This window comes from Pelophylax lessonae (assembly GCF_965119305.1).
Source record: "Pelophylax lessonae genome assembly, chromosome: 9".
Lineage (NCBI taxonomy): Eukaryota > Metazoa > Chordata > Amphibia > Anura > Ranidae > Pelophylax > Pelophylax lessonae.
The window spans coordinates 26,280,564-26,301,113 of NC_138776.1; the positions used below are offsets into that span (position 1 = coordinate 26,280,564).

The 20,550-nt window shown below is 46.8% G+C and overlaps 1 protein-coding gene across 1 annotated transcript in view; it reads right to left on the bottom strand.

Annotated features, from left to right (window-relative positions):
* Window positions 1-13,971: 13,971 nt before the first annotated feature.
* LOC309562589 (killer cell lectin-like receptor subfamily B member 1B allele A) overlaps window positions 13,972-20,550 on the bottom strand; it is a 75,228-nt gene continuing 68,649 nt past the window's right edge. The window contains exon 6 of the mRNA XM_082266840.1: window positions 13,972-14,104. Coding sequence (XP_082122966.1) covers window positions 13,984-14,104 — 121 coding nt within the window. The 3' untranslated portion in view covers window positions 13,972-13,983. The remainder of the gene's footprint in view (window positions 14,105-20,550) is intronic.

Here is a 20,550-nt window from a genome sequence, read left to right on the forward strand (position 1 = left end):
TCCTTCTATATTAGGATCACAGGTCTCTGTGATCATTTCACAAGCCCCACCCCCATACAGTTAGAATCACTCCCCTAGGCTCACATTTAACCCCTTGATCACCCACAGTGTTAATCCCTTCCCTGCCAGTGTCATTATTACAGTAACAGTGCATATTTTTAGCACTGATTACTGTAGTAATGTCACTGGTCCCTCCAAAAGTATCAAAAATGGCAGTTAGGGGTCCGATCTGTCCGCCGCAATGTCACAGTTCTGCAAAAAATTGCAGATCGCTGCCAATACTAGTAAAAAAAAAAAACAATATGTAGCCAAGTGAAGAAATCAATTCCAGCACGATTTAGGCTGATGTACTATACATTTAATACGTGGGCTTCTGTTAAGAGAGGCATGTGTTGGATTGTGGGAAATGTAGTCCCAAAGAGGATGAAGACTGTGGCCGGCAAACTGGATTGAACTATACTCCCAGGGAGCTGTGGGTTCCGCAGGGACCTATGGTAGAGTCTATGAATTAGGGGCGGGACCAAAGGTTCGCTCTCTTGCCTCGGGGACAGCGGGCTGTGCGGAGGAAGGAAGAGCTGTTGCAGTGTGCAGAGAAAGGAGAGGCCGCGGGCCTAGCGGAAGACACCTGGGAGAGGTGACGGATGTCACGGAGAAAGGTGATGGACTGAGAGCAGAGACACCGGAGAGAGGTGGCGGGTGTCACGGAGGAAGGTGACGGACTGGGTTTTAAGACTCAGAATTTCGATTTGGTTCTCTTCATTTATATTTCTTGTGGTGTTGAACTCACATTTGTTAATTTCTTTGAATAAGTCAGTAAAACTGATCTTTCACTATTTAACTCCTTTACGACCGCCCGCCGCAGATGTACTGCGGCAGGCAGCCGCTCCTGGGCAAAACGCTGTACATGGACGGCGCTCGCTCCCGGGAGTCTAGGGGGTGAGCGCGCGCCGCCGGCGGCATGCTCCTGCCCCCGCTCATCATTGAGGAATTGTCGCTTTTTTTTTGTTTATAGCACAAAAAAAAAAAAATTGCACAGCTGATCAAATACCACCAAAAGAAAGCTATATTTGTGGGAAAAAAAAGGACATCAATTTTATTTGGGTACAGCATCGTAAGACCGCGCAATTGTCCGTTAAAGTAACGCAGTGCCGAATTGCAAAATATGGCCTGGTCATTAAGGAGGAAAATCTTCCGGTCCAGAAGTGGTTAATGGATGTATTATCAGCACTGCTAACCTGTTTTTCATATATGAAATTGAACCCTTCCCATAGCAGGTAAAGTTGGGGGAGATACACCATCACCCAAAATTTCATGGAATTGGATCTTTACACTTATATATATTTTGTGTTTTTCTTGGATTGTATGGCTATAACCAGGGCTTATTTTCTCGAGGAATAGGTGCAGGTACTCCACCCTTTCCGAATCACCCCTACCCACCTCCGAGCACCATCCCTTGGTTCCACCCCCTACCCACCTCCGAGCACCGTCCCTTGGTTCCACCCCCTACCCACCTCTGAGCACCGTCCCTTGGTTCCACCCCCTACCCACCTCTGAGCACCGTCCCTTGGTTCCACCCCCTACCCACCTCTGAGCACCGTCCCTTGGTTCCACCCCCTACCCACCTCCGAGCACTGTCCCTTCGTTCCACCCCTACCCACCTCTGAGCACCGTCCCTTCGTTCCACCCCCTACCCACCTCCAAGCACTGTCCCTTGGTTCCACCCCCTACCCACCTCTGAGCACTGTCCCTTGGTTCCACCCCCTACCCACCTCCGAGCACCGTCCCTTGGTTCCACCCCCTACCCACCTCCGAGCACCATCCCTTGGTTTCACCCCCCTACCCACCTCCGAGCACTGTCCCTTGGTTCCACCCCCTACCCACCTCCAAGCACCGTCCTTTGGTTCCACCCCCTACCCACCTCTGAGCACTGCCCCTTTGTTCCACCCCCTACCCACCTCCGAGCACCGTTCCTTGGTTCCAGCCCCCTACCAACCTCCCAGTACCACCCCTTTTTAGGAATACAGAACCAAGTAATTTTTATAGAATGTGACACTGATACAAGAAAATCAATAAATTAGATCCCCTGCAGCCAACACTAGACCCCCACATCAACTATAAACCCCCCCCCCCAGCAACAAAAGATCCACCCAGCAACATCATACCCCCCAGCAACAATAGAGCCACCACATAGTAAAAAAAAAAAACAGGAGGAGAGGTTGTCAACAGTTCTCCAGTCCAAGATTGGACAGGAGAGTTGGCTCACCTACTGTACCAAAGAAGAGAGGATGGGGGAAATGGATAGGAGGATAGCCTCCCAGTCCACGTCCACCCAAGGGTGATCAAAATGAGGCACCAATGAGTCAAAAAGGTTGGTATATATTAATAAATTGTGTAAATTTATTAGGCACTTGTGCCTGATGAAAAGACTGTGCACAAAACAGAAAACACATACAATATAAAATCAATTAAAAAACAACATAGTTACTGCACATGACTGAAGCCTTGAACTGATTGCAAATTGCATAGGGAAGGCTGGTACAGAGAGTGCAGTACAGAGGGCGCTGCCTCTGACGCGTTTCACCGACCTTGCGTCGGTTTCTTCAGAGCTGCTGAAGAAACCTGCAGCTGCTCTGAAGAAACCGACGCAAAGTCGGTGAAACGCGTCAGCGGCAGCGCCCTCTGTACTGCACTCTCTCTACCAGCCTTCCCTGTGTATATCCGACTCAAGCACGGCCGGCCTCCCCGCAGCTCCCCCTGCCTTCAGCTCGCCAGACCGGACATGACATCAGGCCGCCACTGACGGACCTACACGCCAACTCGGAACGAGGCTCGAGCAAGCATGGAGTCGGAAGGCCGCTATAGAGGACTGTAAGTGCCGGCTGAGTCAGGATACATCACACAGAGGTATGAACTTTTCATTATTTGGCTACCAATTGGTTCATTACTACCTTCATGCAAAGGATCACTGAAGACTGTATTTGTCAACCTTCTCATTGACCAAGGCATACTTCGGCCAGTATACCTGAACTTTACTTAACCAGTACTGAATCTTCAGGACAGGATTCCACACGGTTTGCTAATGCTGGAAGCCTCCATCGGAGGCACATACATTACTCTCAGGATCTCCTTCTCTTCATGTGGAATCATTTATTTATCATCTTTGCTGTTGCCATAAGTGTGGAGGAACATCCCCAGTGAATTTCCCTATTTGATCACGGGGCGGCCATTCCTATTTCCCGCACACGTTCATCATTGGTGCATCCTTGGACTACTCTTTGATTATCAAATTTCAGTGTTGCAGGGTAGTATTTCTATCCTTTTCATAGCCTATGCAATTTACAATCAGTTTAAGGCTTCAGTCATGTGCAGTAATTGTGTTGTTTTTTAATTGATTTTATATTGTATGTGTTTTCTGTTTTGTGCACAGTCTTTTCATCAGGCACAAGTGCCTAATAAATTTACACAATTTATTAATATATACCAACCTTTTTGACTCATTAGTGCCTAGTTTTGATCACCCTTGGGTGGATGTGGACTGGGAGGCTATCCTCCTGTATCCATTTCCCCCATCCTCTCTTCTTTTATGCAATTTTGGGATCAATAGGTATCCATTGTATTGCATTCATATGAGTCCCTTCTTTATAACTATCATGTTTTGTAGCTATTAGAGGCCATCATTGGAACACCTTCCGTTTATTTTTTTTCACCTACTGTACCACCTTAACAAAATGGGATTTTAAAGGCTGAGGGGTTGTCATTGATGAACATACAGCATACTTATATAAAAAGAAATAACTTTAATAAATCCATCCAAAATACAGAATAAAAGCACAATGTGCAAGTATAAAAATGGTAGATTCTACATCCATAGCATATATATATCATGTTCATAGATGGAAACAGTATAACTTGTTAAATCCTACGCGTTTCGCTGAGTGATTAGGCTCTTGTGTTAGCTTCTTCAGGGACCAAGTTCAACATTCATAGCACTGTTTCTAAATGCCTTTCATATAGACCGCAGAGCACACTGGGTATAGCAGGATCCTATGGCGTGGGAATATGACCAGGGATGTAGTCTCAGAGGGAAATGGACACCTAGGTGGCCAATTGCCCACATAGAGACGCCCAAATGACGGGCACTGGACCAGTCCCACATCCTGTGGGGGTGCCACCCAGACAACTGGAAAGGAGGGAAAGGCACAAACGCCACTCAGTACTACAGGTTACAGGAAATGTCAAGCAAAGAAGTAGTAAGCAGTCCTCCGTCCAAGTCTGGCACGTCCAGGGAGCCGCGTCCTATAGAGCCACCACAAACTACCCCCACACCAACAACAATAGCCCCCCCCCCCCCACTAGCAACAATTGATCTCTCAGCAGCCAGCATCAATCATCTTCTCCTTCAACAATAGATCCCTCCCAGCAGAAATGTACTCACCCATCCAGCAACACTAGATCCTCGACCTAGAACAATAAACCTCCCCAGCAATACTAGAGCCCCCCGCCACAATAGATCCCCCAGCAGCTAGCATCAAAAGACCCTCCAGCACACCCCTAGCACCCCTTGTCATTGCATAAATTCTGTGCTGGAGGTGCCGAAACTGCGGTCCCACTAAAAGAAAACCCCTTGTTATAACACATATTGAGTAGAGCACAGACAGCGCTGGGATCTCACACTTCTAATAAAAAAAATATTTATTTTTGAAAGCATTCTTACTTTACGGCATTTCTTCACACCCTCCTATAACTTTTATACAGTAATGTATTTATTTATTGCATATAAACCTGCAAAGCAACGCAGCTGTGATCAGAGGATGGGCTTCGCACCCCATTACACCATAAACATGGGTGTAACTCGGTATAAAGGGCAGACGTTATGTTGTCAATCAAAAACAGGAAGTGAAACTATGTAACCAAAACACACAAATCAGACCGCAAAACAATAAAATTTTTCAGTGACGTTAGAAATGTTTTTTTTATTATTATTACAACAAACAGGGAGGAGATGGGGAGGGGTTTATCTCATCTTTAATATTTTTGTGGTTTGCGGTTATTATATTGTGTGTTATTTGTTTTTGAAGTTATTAAAGGAAAACAAAAAAAAAAAAAAAAACGCGCTGTAAAATGATGAATAAATAAGAACAAACAATTTAGAAAAGCTGCAACTGCACTGCGTGATACAAACACAGTAAGCAAGTATAAATAATAAAAAAGAGTCGCGATAACAACTATTAGACCCCGTTCACACTGGGGCGACGCTACTTGCCGGGGCGACCTCGGAGCGGCCAGCACGGACTTCATATCATTAAAGTCAATGCAGGTCGCCCCAAAGAAGCTCCGGACCCTTTTTCTAAGTCGGAGCGACTTGTGTCACTCCTATTAGAACGGGTCAACAGTTTCTCTATGGCAAGCGACCTATGGCGACCTGTCAGGCGACCAGGTCACCTGACAGGTCGCCCCAGTGTGAACGGGGTCTCAGTGTCAGCTCACCTTGGTGCGATGCGGGAACCCTGCGAATCCACTGCGGGTTCCCGCTTCGCAACCGAATCACAGACAGTTCACACTGCCAAAAAGCAAACTGCTGGGAGTGTCAATACAAAGCTAACAACACCCCCAGATCAGTTCGCATATCGCAGTGTGAACTGTCAGTTCGGACATGAATCGGATTGCATAGGTGTGAACACCCATGCGATCAGATTCTGGTGCAGACCAAAAAAAGGGTCCTGTGTGACTTTGGTCTGAATGCGATGCAAATTCAGCCACGCAATCTGTATGGCTGAATTCACATCAATTTATACTGGTGAGTGGACATATTGGATGCCTTTGCTGTTGTACCAGTGGCGGCCAGTGCGTTGAGGGCGCAGGGGCGCCGCCCCCCCCCCCATCCATGCGTCCGGCCCCCTAATCTACATGCAGGGCGCCGGACGCATGGAGTTCAATGGGGCATTTTTTTTTTTGGATCACCTGATTGGAGCCAGAGGCTCTAATAGGCTTCAGCAAAGGGTGGACCCGGGGCGCAGAGCAGTGCGTCCCGAGCTTACCCATTGTGTGACAATAGCGAATGAAAATTTGCTATTGTCACACGGATCCTCCTCCTGGCCAACCAGGAAGCGGGTCCGAAACCCGCTTCCTGATTGGCCAAAAGGCAAACCACATGCCCTTGGCCGAGGAGGAGGCGGGAGGACTGAGGACTCAAGGAGACACGGGGACTGAAGAGAAGCCGCCGCTGCAGGTAAGTGCACTGGTCTCGGGGTGGGGGGGGGCTTGGCACGCTGATCTCTGCATTGAAGGGGACACGATGATCTGCATTGAAGGAGGCACGATGATCTGCATTGAAGGGGGCACAATGATCTCTGCACTTAAGGGGGCACGCTGGTCACTGTGCATTGAAAGGGGGCACGCTGGTCACTGTGCATTGAAAGGGGGCACGCTATACCTTGGTTACTGAAGGCCCCTTTCACACTTTTGTGACCTCAAAGTTACGCAATTTTTTACAGCGTTTTTTGCCGCAAAGCAATGCCTATGCGCCCCCCTAAAAATTTTGAGCACCAGCCGCCACTGTGTTGTACCATTGGCTGGGCGTCCATTATGCCCCCAAGTCTATCCATTAGCTTGCATGTGCTTCCACTGTGGAGACTCTCATACATTTACAAGAGTTAGGACTGCAGGTAATACAGGGTGCCGTGGAGTGGCCCTGCAGCTTACACATGCATTTGCAAATGTGTGCTAACTAAACCCCTGTTTTGACGCAAATTGTTAGACAGGTTAATTTGGTTGGTAAGCAAACTGGTTAGCAAATTGAACTGGGAATTTTTATCTTTGTTTGTCTCATGTTCTCCTATGTCTCCCCAGCATGTTCTCCTATGTCTCCCCAGCATGTTCTCCTATGTCTCCCAGCATGTTCTCCTATGTCTCCCCAGCATGTTCTCCTATGTCTCCCCAGCATGTTCTCCTATGTCTCTCCAGCATGTTCTCCTATGTCTCCCCAGCATGTTCTCCTATGTCTCCCCAGCATGTTCTCCTATGTCTCCCCAGCATGGTCTCCTATATCTCCCCAGCATGTCCTCCTATGTCTCCCCGGCATGTTCTCCTATGTCTCCCCAGCATGTTCTCCTATGTCTCCCCAGCATGTTCTCCTATGTCTCCCCAGCATGGTCTCCTATATCTCCCCAGCATGTTCTCCTATGTCTCCCCGACATGTTCTCCTATGTCTCCCCGGCATGTTCTCCTGTGTCTCCCCGGCATGTTCTCCTATGTCTCCCCCAGCATGTTCTCCTATGTCTCCCCGGCATGTTCTCCTATGTCTCCCCGGCATGTTCTCCTATGTCCCCCCAGCATGTTCTCCTATGTCTCCCCAGCATGTTCTCCTATGTCTCCCCCAGCATGTTCTCCTATGTCTCCCCGGCATGTTCTCCTATGTCCCCCCAGCATGTTCTCCTATGTCTCCCCAGCATGTTCTCCTATGTCCCCCCAGCATGTTCTCCTATGTCTCCCCAGCATGTTCTCCTATGTCTCCCCCAGCATGTTCCCCTATGTCTCCCCAGCGTGTTCTCCTATGTCTCCCCAGCGTGTTCTCCTATGTCTCCCCAGCATGTTCTCCTATGTCTCCCCAGCATGTTCTCCTATGTCTCCCCAGCATGGTCTCCTATGTCTCCCCGGCATGTTCTCCTGTGTCTCCCCGGCATGTTCTCCTATGTTTCCATGCACACACAGGCTGTTATAAAAAAAAAACAATATTTTTCACATTCTGCTATATAATATCCCCCCCCCACCCAAAAAAAAACATGTAAAAATCTAATTTTTTCATAATTTTAGGCCAATTTTATTCTGCTACATATTTTTGGTAAAAAAAAAATCACAATAAGCGTATTTTGATTGGTTTGCGCAAAAAAAAAAATAATAGCAACAATTTTGAAAAAAAAAAAAAAAAACACAACATTTTTTACTTTCTGCTATAAACCACATCCAATAATAAAAAAAAAAAAAGTAAAATATCAAATTTCTTCATCATTTTAGGCTAATTTGTTTTCTGCTACATATTTTTGGTAAAAAAAAAATCCCAATAAGCGTATATTGATTGGTTTGCGCAAAAGTTATCGCGTCTACAAACTATGGTATATGTTGATGGAGTTTTTATTTATTTATTTATTTACTAGAATTGGCGGTGATCTGCGATTTTTAGCTGGACTGCGACTTTTGCGGTGGACAGATCGGACATCTGACACTTTTGGGGGAACCGGTGACATTACTACAGTGATTATGCTAAAACAAAGAAATTCAAATTGTATTCTGCTACATGTTTTTCGTAAAACAAAATATCCCAATAAGCGTATATTGATTGGTTTGCGCCAAAGTTATCGCGTCTACAAACTAGGGGTTATGTTTATGGAATTTTTATTTATTTATTTTTTTTGTAGAATTGGCGGCGATCTGCGATTTTTTTTTTTTAAATTTTGTTACATTTTTTAACATTGTAGGCCAATTTGTTTTCTGCTACATATTTTTTGGTAAAAAAAAATCGCAATAAGCGTATATTGATTGGTTTGCGCCAAAGTTATAGCGTTTACTAACTACGGGAAAGATTTATGTCATTTTTATTGTTTTTTTTTTTTTTTTTTACTAGAATTGGCGACGATCTGCGATTTTTTAGCGGAACTGCGACATTGCGGCGGACAGATCAGACCCCTAACTGACATTTTTGACACTTTTTGGGGGACCAGTGACATTACTGCAGTAATCAGTGCTAAAAAAGAAAAAAAAATGCAATATGTATTCTGCTACATGTTTTTTGGTGAAACAAAAACCCCGATAAGTGTATATTGATTGGTTTACGGGAACATTATAGCGTCTACAAACTATGGGATATAAGTATGGATTTTTTTTTATACTAGTAATGGTGGTGATCAGCGACTTATAGTGGGACTGCGATATTCCGGCAGACGGTCGGGACACTAATTGACACTTTTTTGGGGACGCTAACCACTTTCCGACCAACCGCCGCAGTTATACGGCAACAGGTTCCCGCAAATCGCCCTACCTATATGGCGGTGCGTGGGAGTGATCCTGGGGACGCCTGCACCCACCCGCCAGTGAGGAAGCTGATCCACAGGGTCGGCACCCGCGATCGCTCGCCGTGAAGAGAGAACGGCGGTCTGCTGTTGTAACAAACCGTTGTTCTCTTTGGAATCAATACTGTGATCCTCCTATTTAGGATCACAAGTCTCTCTACTGATTTCACAAGCCCCCCCCCCTCACAGTTAGAAAGCACCCCCTAGGCTCACACTTAACCCTTTGCTTGCCCCTGGGTTAACCCCTTCCCTGCCCGTTTTATGAGCACAGTGTGTATATTTCTAGCACTGATTATTGTAGTAATGTCACTGGTCCCCCCAAAAGTGTCAAAAATGTCAGTTAGGGGTCCGATCTGTCTGCCACAATGTTGCAGTTCCGCTAAAAATTGCATAGCACCGCCATTACTAGTAAAAAAATAAATAAATAAATAAAAATGACATAAATCTTTCCCCTAATTTGTAGACGCAATAACTTTCACTTATTGCAATTTTTTTTTTTTTTCTTTTACCAAAAATATGTAGCGGAATACAAATTGGCCTCAAATGATGGAAAAATGTGATTTAATTTTTTTTTTTTTATTGGGAATGTTATATAGCAGAAAGTGAAAAATATTGAATTTTTTTTTCAGAATTGTCGCTTTTTTTTGTTTATAGCGCAAAAAATAAAAATCGCAGAGGTGATCAAATACCACCAAAAGAAAGCTCTGTTTGTGGGAACAAAAAAAGACATAAATTTTATTTGGGTACAGCATCGCACGACCGCGCAATTGTCTGTTAAAGTAACGCAGTGCCGAATCGCAAAAAATGGCCTGGTCAGGAAGGGGGTAAAATCTTCCGGTCCAGAAGTGGCTAATACAGTGATCAGTGCTAAAAAAAAATATGCACTGTCACTGTACTGACACTGGCAGGGAAGGGGGTTACCATCAGGGGCAATGAAAGGGTTAAACGTGTCCCTAGTGAGTCCATCCCCCAGACAGTGAGAAAGCAACCCCTAGGGCAGTGATGGTGAACCTTGGCACCCCAGATGTTTTAGAACTACATTTCCCATGATGCTCATGCACTCTGCAGTGTAGTTGAGAATCATGAGGAATGGAGTTCAAAAACATCTGGGGTGCCAAGGTTCACTATTACTGCCCTAGGGGGTGTTTACTAACTGTGTGTGTGTGGGGGGGGGGGGGTTGTACTGATTGGGGGAAGACAGAGATCCCGGTTGCTGCACGAGATCTCCATCTTCACCCCTTGCAGAATGGCAATCTGCCTTTTTTTTACATAGACAGACCGCCCTTATGGCTCTCCTGGGGTAGGATCGCAGGTGGCTGGAGGACATTGTGCCCACTGATTGACATCCCCGCCAGCCAATCCCTGTGTGATCATGCCTCAGGCGGTGCGATGGCGCCATCTAGTGGTGCTATTGAATAAAACGGCGTACAGGTATGTTGTTTCGCACAATAGCGCCACATTGCCGTAGTAAATACACGGCAGCCGGTCGGCAAGTGGTTAAATTGTCGCTCTTTTTTTTGTTTATAGCGCAAAAAATAAAAATCGCACAGGGGATCAAATACCACCACAAGAAAGCTCTATTTGTGGGGGAAAAAAGGATATCAATTCTATTTGGGTACAGCGTCGCATAACCGCGCAATTGTCAGTTAAAGTAACGCAGTGCCGAATCGCAAAATATGGCCTGGTCAGGAAGGGGGTAAAATCTTCCGGTCTTAAAGCGGATAAAAATATCATTTTTTTGTCAAAGACATGTAGCTAAATACATTTTGGCTTAAATATATGACAAAAATTGAATATATTGGATATTTTTTAACTGTCAAAGTAGAAAATGTCATTTTTTCGCAAAATTTTTGCTCTTTTTTTATTAATATTGCAAAAAATAAAAAAGCGCAGAGGTGATCAAATACCACCAAAAGAAAGTTCTATTTGTGGGAAAAAAAGGACGTGAATATTGTTTGGGTACAGCGTCGCATGACCGTGCAATTGTCAGTTAAAGTCACGCAGTGCTAAGTTGCAAAAAGTGGCCTGGATGTTAAAGCGGAGTTCCACCCAAAAGTGGAACTTCCGCTTTAGGGAGTCCTGACCCCCCGACATGCCACATTTGGCATGTCATTTTTTGGGGGGGGGGGGAGCGGGTACCTAGTTTTGACAGGTACCCGCTCCCACTTCCGCTTGGAGCGTCGCGGCGCCCTGAGCGGAAGTTCTCCTCTCCCCCTCCCTCCCTGCAATCTTCTGGGACACGTCAGAGGTCCCAGAAGATTGCCGGCCAATCACGGCGCGCAGCGCGACTCGCGCATGCGCAGTGGGTACCCGGCTGTGAAGCCGCAAACTGTAACAGCCGGGTGCCCACAGCAGTGATGCCGGCGCCGAGGGAGAGGATCGAGGCTTCCGGCGGCCGCATCGCTGGACCGTTGTACAGGTGAGTAAATGGCTGGAACTCCGCTTTAAGCAGGAAAATCCTCCGGTGGTAAAGTGGTTAATGTCGCAAAAAATGGAAAGCTCAGAGGTGATCGAATACCACCAAAAGAAATCTCTGTTTGTGGGGAAAAAAGGACGTAAATATGGTTTGGGTACAGGGTTGCACGACCGCGCAATTGTCAGTTAAATTTGCGCAGTGCCAAGTTGAAAAAAGTGGCCTGGACGTTAAGCAGGAAATTCTTCCGGGGCTAAAGTGGTTAAGGGGGGGTAAATCTTCCGGAGGTCAAATAACTGGACTGGATGGTGATTATTTATAGGTGTGAAGAATTTGGCTTGAAGCCACATAACATTGAAGACAATGGAAGAATGAGTGATGTGAAGTGGGGCAGAAGTGCTGCAGGACCGGCCGAGTATACTAAGGGTCACAGAGGTCACATGGGGTTTAATCACCTTTATATTACGCTGTCACACACCGGCTGACAGTTGAAATCAGACTTGCGATCAGTTTGCCAGATCTGTAAGATGAATGGAAGAGGGGGATGTATAGGTGGGACTTCAGAATAGCAGTTTCCATCCATGGGACAGTGACATTGTCTCAAAGTTTAAAAGGTAAGCAGGGGGCGGGGCAGTGGCACAGATCCTGCAGAAGTGCATCGCACGGACATCACCTGGCAGGGTTCAGTGATCACATGACGTCTATACAGGCTATTAACATGTAAAACAGTTCTCTCATATACAGAATGTTTTATTTGTGTTAATGTGATCATTTCAGTAACTTAACAAGTCTGCATGGCTACATTCCTGACCGCTCACAATATAAAGCTTCACTTCAATCAGTTCTGAAGCTCCTGTCCACCAACTATTCCTAGGCTGAGATGATGTCATCAGTCTGCTGCAGGCAGGAAGAAGCATTTCCTCAGTCTGTCATCAGTCTGCTGCAGGCAGTAAAAAGCATTTCTTCATACTCCTGTCATCAGTCTGCTGCAGGCAGTAGGAAGCATTTCCTCAGTCTCTGTCATCAGTCTGCTGCAAGCAGTTGGAAACTTTCTTTTGCCTCTGTCATCAGTCTGCTGCAGGTGGTAGAAAGAATTTCCTCAGTCTCTGTCATCAGTCTGCTGCAAGCAGTTGGAAACTTTCTTTTGCCTCTGTCATCAGTCTGCTGCAGGTGGTAGAAATAATTTCCTCAGTCTCTGTCATCAGTCTGCTGCAGGCAGTATAAATAATTTCCTCAGTCTCTGTCACCAGTCTGCTGCAGGCAGGAAGAAGCATTTCCTCAGTCTCTGTCATCAGTCTGCTGCAGGCAGGAAGAAGCATTTCCTCAGTATCTGTCGTCAATCTGCTGCAGGCAGGAAGAAGCATTTCCTCAGTCTCTGTCATCAGTCTGCTGCAGGCAGGAAGAAGCATTTCCTCAGTCTCTGTCATCAGTCTGCTGCAGGCATTATAAATAATTTCCTCAGTCTCTGTCATCAGTCTGCTGCAGGCAGGAAGAAGCATTTCCTCAGTCTCTGTCATCAGTCTGCTGCAGGCATTATAAATAATTTCCTCAGTCTCTGTCATCAGTCTGCTGCAGGCAGGAAGAAGCATTTCCTCAGTCTCTGTCATCAGTCTGCTGCAGGCAGGAAGAAGCATTTCCTCAGTCTCTGTCGTCAATCTGCTGCAGGCAGGAAGAAGCATTTAATCAGTCTCTGTCGTCAATCTGCTGCAGGCAGGAAGAAGCATTTCCTCAGTCTCTGTCATCAGTCTGCTGCAGGCATTATAAATAATTTCCTCAGTCTCTGTCATCAGTCTGCTGCAGGCAGGAAGAAGCATTTCCTCAGTCTCTGTCATCAGTCTGCTGCAGGCAGGAAGAAGCATTTCCTCAGTCTCTGTCGTCAATCTGCTGCAGGCAGGAAGAAGCATTTACTCAGTCTTTATCATCAGTCTACTGCAGGCAGGAAGAAGCATTTCCTCACCCCCTCCAGTGATCACACTGTAACTTTGTAGCAAGTCACAAGGTGGAAGGCTGCAGCAGGGGCTGATCTGTGTCATGCATTTGTGAACACAACCAAGGACTGTACAGACAATGGGATTTGCATGATTGTGTCATCTCTAAAGAGGAAGTAGATAGTGGATGATGCCTGAACAAAGGTGGTGCTGTTCTTCTAAAGAGAAATGCAGACGAGGGCATTGACAGGGGGAGTGCGGTCATCTCTAGATGTGTTACACTTACACCTTACTTTTCATGCATTTAAAAAATATAGATCTAACGATCGGTCCATTTTAAAGGATTTCCTTGGATTTGTCCTTAAATCTTCCAAATGAGCAATGAATTTGATTGGCTGTTGTGGGTAACATCTATATTTATTGGAGATTTTTGGTAAAAAGTCCCTAAGTGTCTTCCGAAGGGTTGCTCCTTCCATGGTAGATTTTAGCTGCAGGTACTGCTGGCTCTGTGTCTATGGTAGTCACTTGGCATCACCCCTCGGTGAAGCCAAGGCCGAGTCCCACAGATCTGACCCATTCAGAACTTCACAGCCTTCTTCTGACAGATGCCCTCCCGGAGACTGTCACAGGTAGCCGAGTAGAATTCCATCTTATCCATCACTACGCAGGTTCCTGGAGAGGGCAACTTTATCTGTAACCTGAATGAGAACACCGACATCATGAGACACGTTCACCGAGGTTCTACAACTCAAAGATATTCTAGTATTCTCCATCTACGTGTCCTCCCCGGGTCATTCATTCCCTGGTTATCTCTCGTGAGACTATGGCAACTCGCTCCTCATTGCCTTAACTCTGCACAGGTTGTCCCTTCTTCCATCTATCATGAATGGTGCCAGATTCACCCACCTATCCAACCGTTGTGTCCTCCATCTTTCTGCCGATCTCTCCACGGGCTTCGGCTTGCCCAACAAATAAACTTTACAATACTAACATACAATGCCATCCACAACTCTGCCCTGAGCTACATCACCAACCTCGTCCCATCTTATCAGCCTACTCATCGTCTCTGCTCCTCCCAAGAGCTTTGATATATATATATAGCTCCTTCCATGTGCACCTCCTTCAGGACTTCTTCAGAGCCTTTCCCATCCTCTGGACCATCCTATCCAAATGTGTCCCAAGATCTCCTGCTCTCTAGCTTCCTCATCACCTCCCCCCTATTCTCACCCTCCAAACTTCTATAGAGCTTCTCCCATACTCGAAACCACCCTACCCCAATTTTTACCAAGGTCTCCTTCTCTCTACCACCTCATTGCCCCCCCCCCATGCTCATCTCCAAGACTTCTTCAGAGTCTCTCCCATCCTCTGGACCATCCTATCCAAATGTGTCGCAAGATCTCCTACTCTCTAGCTTCCTCATCACCTCCCCCCTATTCTCACCCCCCAAACTTCTCTAGAGCTTCTCCCATACTCAAAACCACCCTACCCCAATTTTTACCAAGGTCTCCTGCTCTCTACCACCTCATTGTCCCCCCATGCTCATCTCCAAGACTTCTTCAGAGTCTCTCTCATCCTCTGGACCATCCTATCCAAATGTGTCCCAAGATCTCCTACTCTCTAGCTTCCTCATCACCTCCCCCTATGCTCACCCCCCAAAACTTCTCTAGAGCTTCTCCCATACTCTAAATCACCCTACCCCAATTTATACCAAGGTCTCCTGCTCTCTACCACCTCATTGTCCTCCCATGCTCATCTCCAAGACTTCTTCAGAGTCTCTCCCATCCTCTGGACCATCCTATCCAAATGTGTCCCAAGATCTCCTACTCTCTAGCTTCCTCATCACCTCCCCCCTATGCTTACCCCCAAAACTTCTCTAGAGCTTCCCCCATACTCTAAACCACCCTACCCCAATTTATACCAAGGTCTCCTTCTCTCTACCACCTCATTGCCCCCCCCCCCCCATGCTCATCTCCAAGACTTCTGCAGAGCCTCTCCCATCCTCTGGACCGTCCTATCCAAATGTGTCCCAAGATCTCCTACTCCAGTGACGGGGAACCTTGGCACACCTGATGTTTCGGAACTACATTTCCCATGATGCTCGTGCACTCTGCAGTGTGGTTGACCATCATGGGAAATGTAGTTCCAAAACAGCTGGAGTGCCAAGGTTCGCCATCACTGTCCTACTTTCCAGCTTCCTCATCACCTCCCCCCTATGCTCACCCCCAAAACTTCTCTAGAGCTTCTCCCATACTCTAAACCACCCTACACCAATTTTTACCAAGGTCTCCTGCTCTCTACCACCTCATTGTCCCCCCCCCCCCCCATGCTCATCTCCAAGACTTCTGCAGAGCCTCTCCCATCCTCTGGACCATCCTATCCAAATGTGTCCCAAGATCTCCTACTCCAGTGATGGGGAACCTTGGAACACCTGATGTTTCGGAACTACATTTCCCATGATGCTCGTGCACTCTGCAGTGTAGTTGAGCATCATGGGAAATGTAGTTCCAAAACATCTTGAGAGCCAAGGTTCGCCATCACTGTCTCTCTAGCTTCCTCATCACCTCCCCCCTATGCTCACTCCCAAAACTTCTCTAGAGCTTCTCCCATACTCTAAACCACCCTACCCCAATGTATACCAAGGTCTCCTGCTCTCTACCACCTCATTGTCCCCCCCATGCTCATCTCCAAGACTTCTGCAGAGCCTTTCCCATCCTCTGGACCATCCTATACAAATGTGTGCCAAGATCTCCTACTCTCTAGCTTCCTTATCACCTCCCCCCTACCCCCCTATGCTCACCCCCCAAAACTTCTCTAGAGCTTCTCCCATACTCTAAGCCACCCTACCCCAATTTATACCAAGGTCTCCTTCTCTCTACCACCTCATTGCCCCCCCCCCCCATGCTCATCTCCAAGACTTCTGCAGAGCCTCTCCCATCCTCTGGACCATCCTATCCAAATGTGTCCCAAGATCTCCTACTCCAGTGATGGGGAACCTTGGCACCCCAGATGTTTTGGAACTACATTTCCTATGATGCTCATGTACTCTGCAGTGTAGTTGAGCATCATGGGAAATGTAGTTCCAAAACATCTTGAGAGCCAAGGTTCGCCATCACTGTCTCTCTAGCTTCCTCATCACCTCCCCCCTATGCTCACTCCCAAAACTTCTCTAGAGCTTCTCCCATACTCTAAACCACCCTACCCCAATGTATACCAAGGTCTCCTGCTCTCTACCATCTCATTGTCCCCCCATGCTCATCTCCAAGACTTCTGCAGAGCCTCTCCCATCCTCTGGACCATCCTATCCAAATGTGTCCCAAGATCTCCTACTCTCTAGCTTCCTCATCACCTCCCCCCTATGCTCACCCCCAAAACTTCTCTAGAGCTTCTCCCATACTCTAAACCACCCTACCCCAATTTTTACCAAGGTCTCCTGCTCTCTACCACCTCATTGTCCCCCCCATGCTCATCTCCAAGACTTCTGCAGAGCCTCTCCCATCCTCTGGACCACCCTATACAAATGTGTCCCAAGATCTCCTACTCTCTGGCTTCCTCATCACCCCCCCCCCCCATGCTCACCCCCAAAACTTCTCTTGAGCTTCTCTCATACTGTAAAACACCCTACTCCAATTTATACCAAGGTCTCCTGCTCTCTACCACCTCATTGTCCCCCCATGCTCATCTCCAAGACTTCTGCAGAGCCTCTCCCATCCTCTGGACCATCCTATCCAAATGTGTCCCAAGATCTCCAAATCCAGTGATGGGGAACCTTGGCACCCCAGATGTTTTGGAACTACATTTCCCATGATGCTCATGCACTCTGCAGTGTAGTTGAGCATCATGGGAAATGTAGTTCCAAAACATCTGGAGAGCCAAGGTTCGCCATCACTGTCTCTCTAGCTTCCTCATCACCTCCCCCCTATGCTCACCCCCAAAACTTCTCTAGAGCTTCTCCCATACTCTAAACCACCCTACCCCAATATTTACCAAGGTCTCCTGCTCTCTACCACCTCATTTTCCCCCCATGCTCATCTCCAAGACTTCTGCAGAGCCTCTCCCATCCTCTGGACCGTCCTATCCAAATGTGTCCCAAGATCTCCTACTCTCTAGCTTTCTCATCACCCCCCCCCCATGCTCACCCCCAAAACTTTTCTAGAGCTTCTCCCATACTGTAAAACACCCTACCCCAATTTATACCAAGGTCTCCTGCGCTCTACCACCTCATTGTCCCCCCATGCTCATCTCCAAGACTTCTGCAGAGCCTTTCCTATCCTCTGGTTCACCACACCCTGATTTCTGTTCCAAGATCTCCTGCTCTCTAGCTTCCTCATCATCTCCCCCACATGCTCACCTCCAGAACCTCTCCCATCCTCTTCACTATCCTATCCCAATTTATTTTCCATGATTTATTTTCCATGATCTCCTGCTCTCAAGTTTCCTTATCACTCCCCACCCCCCCATGCTCACCCCCAGAACTTCTCCAGAGCCTCTCCCATCCTCTGGACCACCACACCCCGATTTCTGTTCAAAGATCTCCTGCTCTCTAGTTTTCTCATAACCTCCCCCCTATGATAACCTCCAGGACTTCCCTAGAGCCTCTCTTATCCTCTGGACCATTCTGCCCAAATTTCTGTTCCAAACCCTCCTGCTCTCTAGCTACCACATCACCTGCCCCCCACGCTCACCTCTAGAACTTCTCCAGAGACTCTCCCATCCTCTGGACCACCCACACTGATTTCTATTCTAAGAACTCATACTCTCTAGATTCCTCATCACCCCCCCCCCATGCTCACCTTCAGAACTTCTCCAGAGCCTCTCCCATCCTCTGGTTTACCACATCCCGATTTCTGTTCCAAGATCTCCTGCTCTCTAGCTTCCTCATCATCTTCCCCCACATGCTCACATCCAGAACCTCTTCCATCCTCTGCACCATCCTACCTCAATTTATTTTCCATGATCTCCTGCTCTCTAGTTTCCTTATCACTTCCCCCCTACTCTCACCTCCAGAACTTCTCCAGAGCCTCTCCCATCCTCTGGACCACCACACCCCGATTTCTGTTCCTAGATCTCCTGCTCTCTAGTTTTCCCATAACCTCCCGCCTATGATAACCTCCAGGACTTCCCTAGAGCCTCTCTTATCCTCTGGACCATCCTACCCAAATTTCTGTTCCAAAACCTCCTGCTCTCTAGCTTCCTCATCACCTGCCCCCTACGCTCACCTCTAGAACTTCTCCAGAGCCTCTCCCATCCTCAGGGCCACCCTACACTGATTTCTATTCTAAGAACTCATACTCTCTAGATTCCTCATCACCTCCTCCCCATGCTCACCTTCAGAACTTCTTCAGAGCCTCTCCCATCCTTTGGTTCACCACACCCCAATTTCTGTCCCAAGATCTCTTGCTCTCTAGCTTCCTTGTCATCTCCCTGCCATGCTTCACTTCAGGACTTCTTCAGAGCCTCTCCTATCCTTTGGAACTCTCTACTCCAATATGTCCGCCTATCTCCTACTATGTCTGCCTTTGGGCGAGCCCTGAAAACTCCTCTCACCAAGGAAGCCTATCCCTCCACCACCTAACAGCTGAGGTTTAAATTTCTCCATCAACTCATCCGCCCACAATTTTGTATTACTTCCCCCTATTTTTATGTGTGTAAGATCTCATGACTAGGGCCCCCCTAACCCGCTTCTCCTGAATTATATTGTAGCTGTACGGTCTCCCTTTATTTTTTAAAGCGCTGTGCAAAGTATTGGCACTTTATACTGTAAATCCTCTACAATGATAATAATAATTGTATACACTCGATCCTTAACCACTTGCTGCCCGCTCGCCGCAGTATATGGCTGGCTGGCTTGGTTGTGCGAACCGACGTATGGGTACGTCGGTTCGTGGGAGAGCTCCTGGGGTACACGCCCGCCCCCATTAGGAAGCCGGGAAGCCAATTCATGGGACCGGCCGCCGCGATTGCCGCCGGGCACCCGCGATCGCTCCCCACTGAGAGAGAACGATGGTCTGCTGTTGTAAACACAGCAGACCATTGTTCTCTCTGGAATGAACACAGAGCTCCTGTGATCCTTCTATAGAGGAACTCTGTGTTGATTCCACAAGTCCCTCCCCCCAACAGTTAGAAAACACTCCCCTAGGCTCACACTTAACCCTTTGATCCCCTGGGTTAACCCCTTCCCTGCCAGTGTCATTATTACAGTAACAGTGCATATTTTTAGCACTGATTACTGTAGTAATGTCACTGATCCCCCCCAAAAGTGTCAAAAATTTCATTTAGGGGTCCGATCTGTCCGCCGCAATGTCGCAGTCCCGCAAAAAATTCGCAGATTGCCGCCATTACCAGTAAAAAAAAAAAAAAAAAACAATAAAAATGACAAATCTTTCCCGTAGTTTGTAGATGCGATAACTTTTGTGCAAACCAACTTTTTAAAGTAACGCAGTGCAGAATCGCAAAAAATAGGCTGGTCATTAAGGGGTTAAAACCTTCCGGTCCATAAGTGGTTAATAGAGACAGGAGGAATGGGCCAGGTGAGATGTGAGGGTGCGATAATGATGTAAGCAGTAATTCGCTGTGTGTTTGTCTCAGTCATTCACCCAGCTGTAACGAACAATCACTGCAGTTTGCCTAATAATTTATTTCTTATGATCGTTAGCTCCATCTAGTGGCCAAAATGCAGTAGTTTTTTCTGAAATACCTAATTCAGGAAAACACTGCATTATAGGCAATAGATGGAGCTGAATATTTAACAAAAAATAAAAAATAAACTTATGAGGCAAATTACAGTTGCCATTTGTGGTGGTTTGACGAATGCTTGAGACATTTGCACAGCAAATTTACTATAAATAGGCCCCTTAGAGATAGAGACTAAAATCAACTCTTTATCCCCTAATATCTTATTACAGGAACACTGTAGCCCCCCCAAAAAATTACAAGGAACAGCCCAATAAAATATAAAATACCAAAACCAGCATTTTCTTCAATATTCATCTGATGATTACAAAGATTCATGTCTTTTATGTCTGACCAGAGTTCAGTTTTATGTTTTTTATTTTTTTTTTTAACCACTTTAAGACCGGAAGGATTTGACCCCTTAATGACCAGGCCACTTTTTTCAACTTGGCACTGCGTGTCTTTAACGGACAAT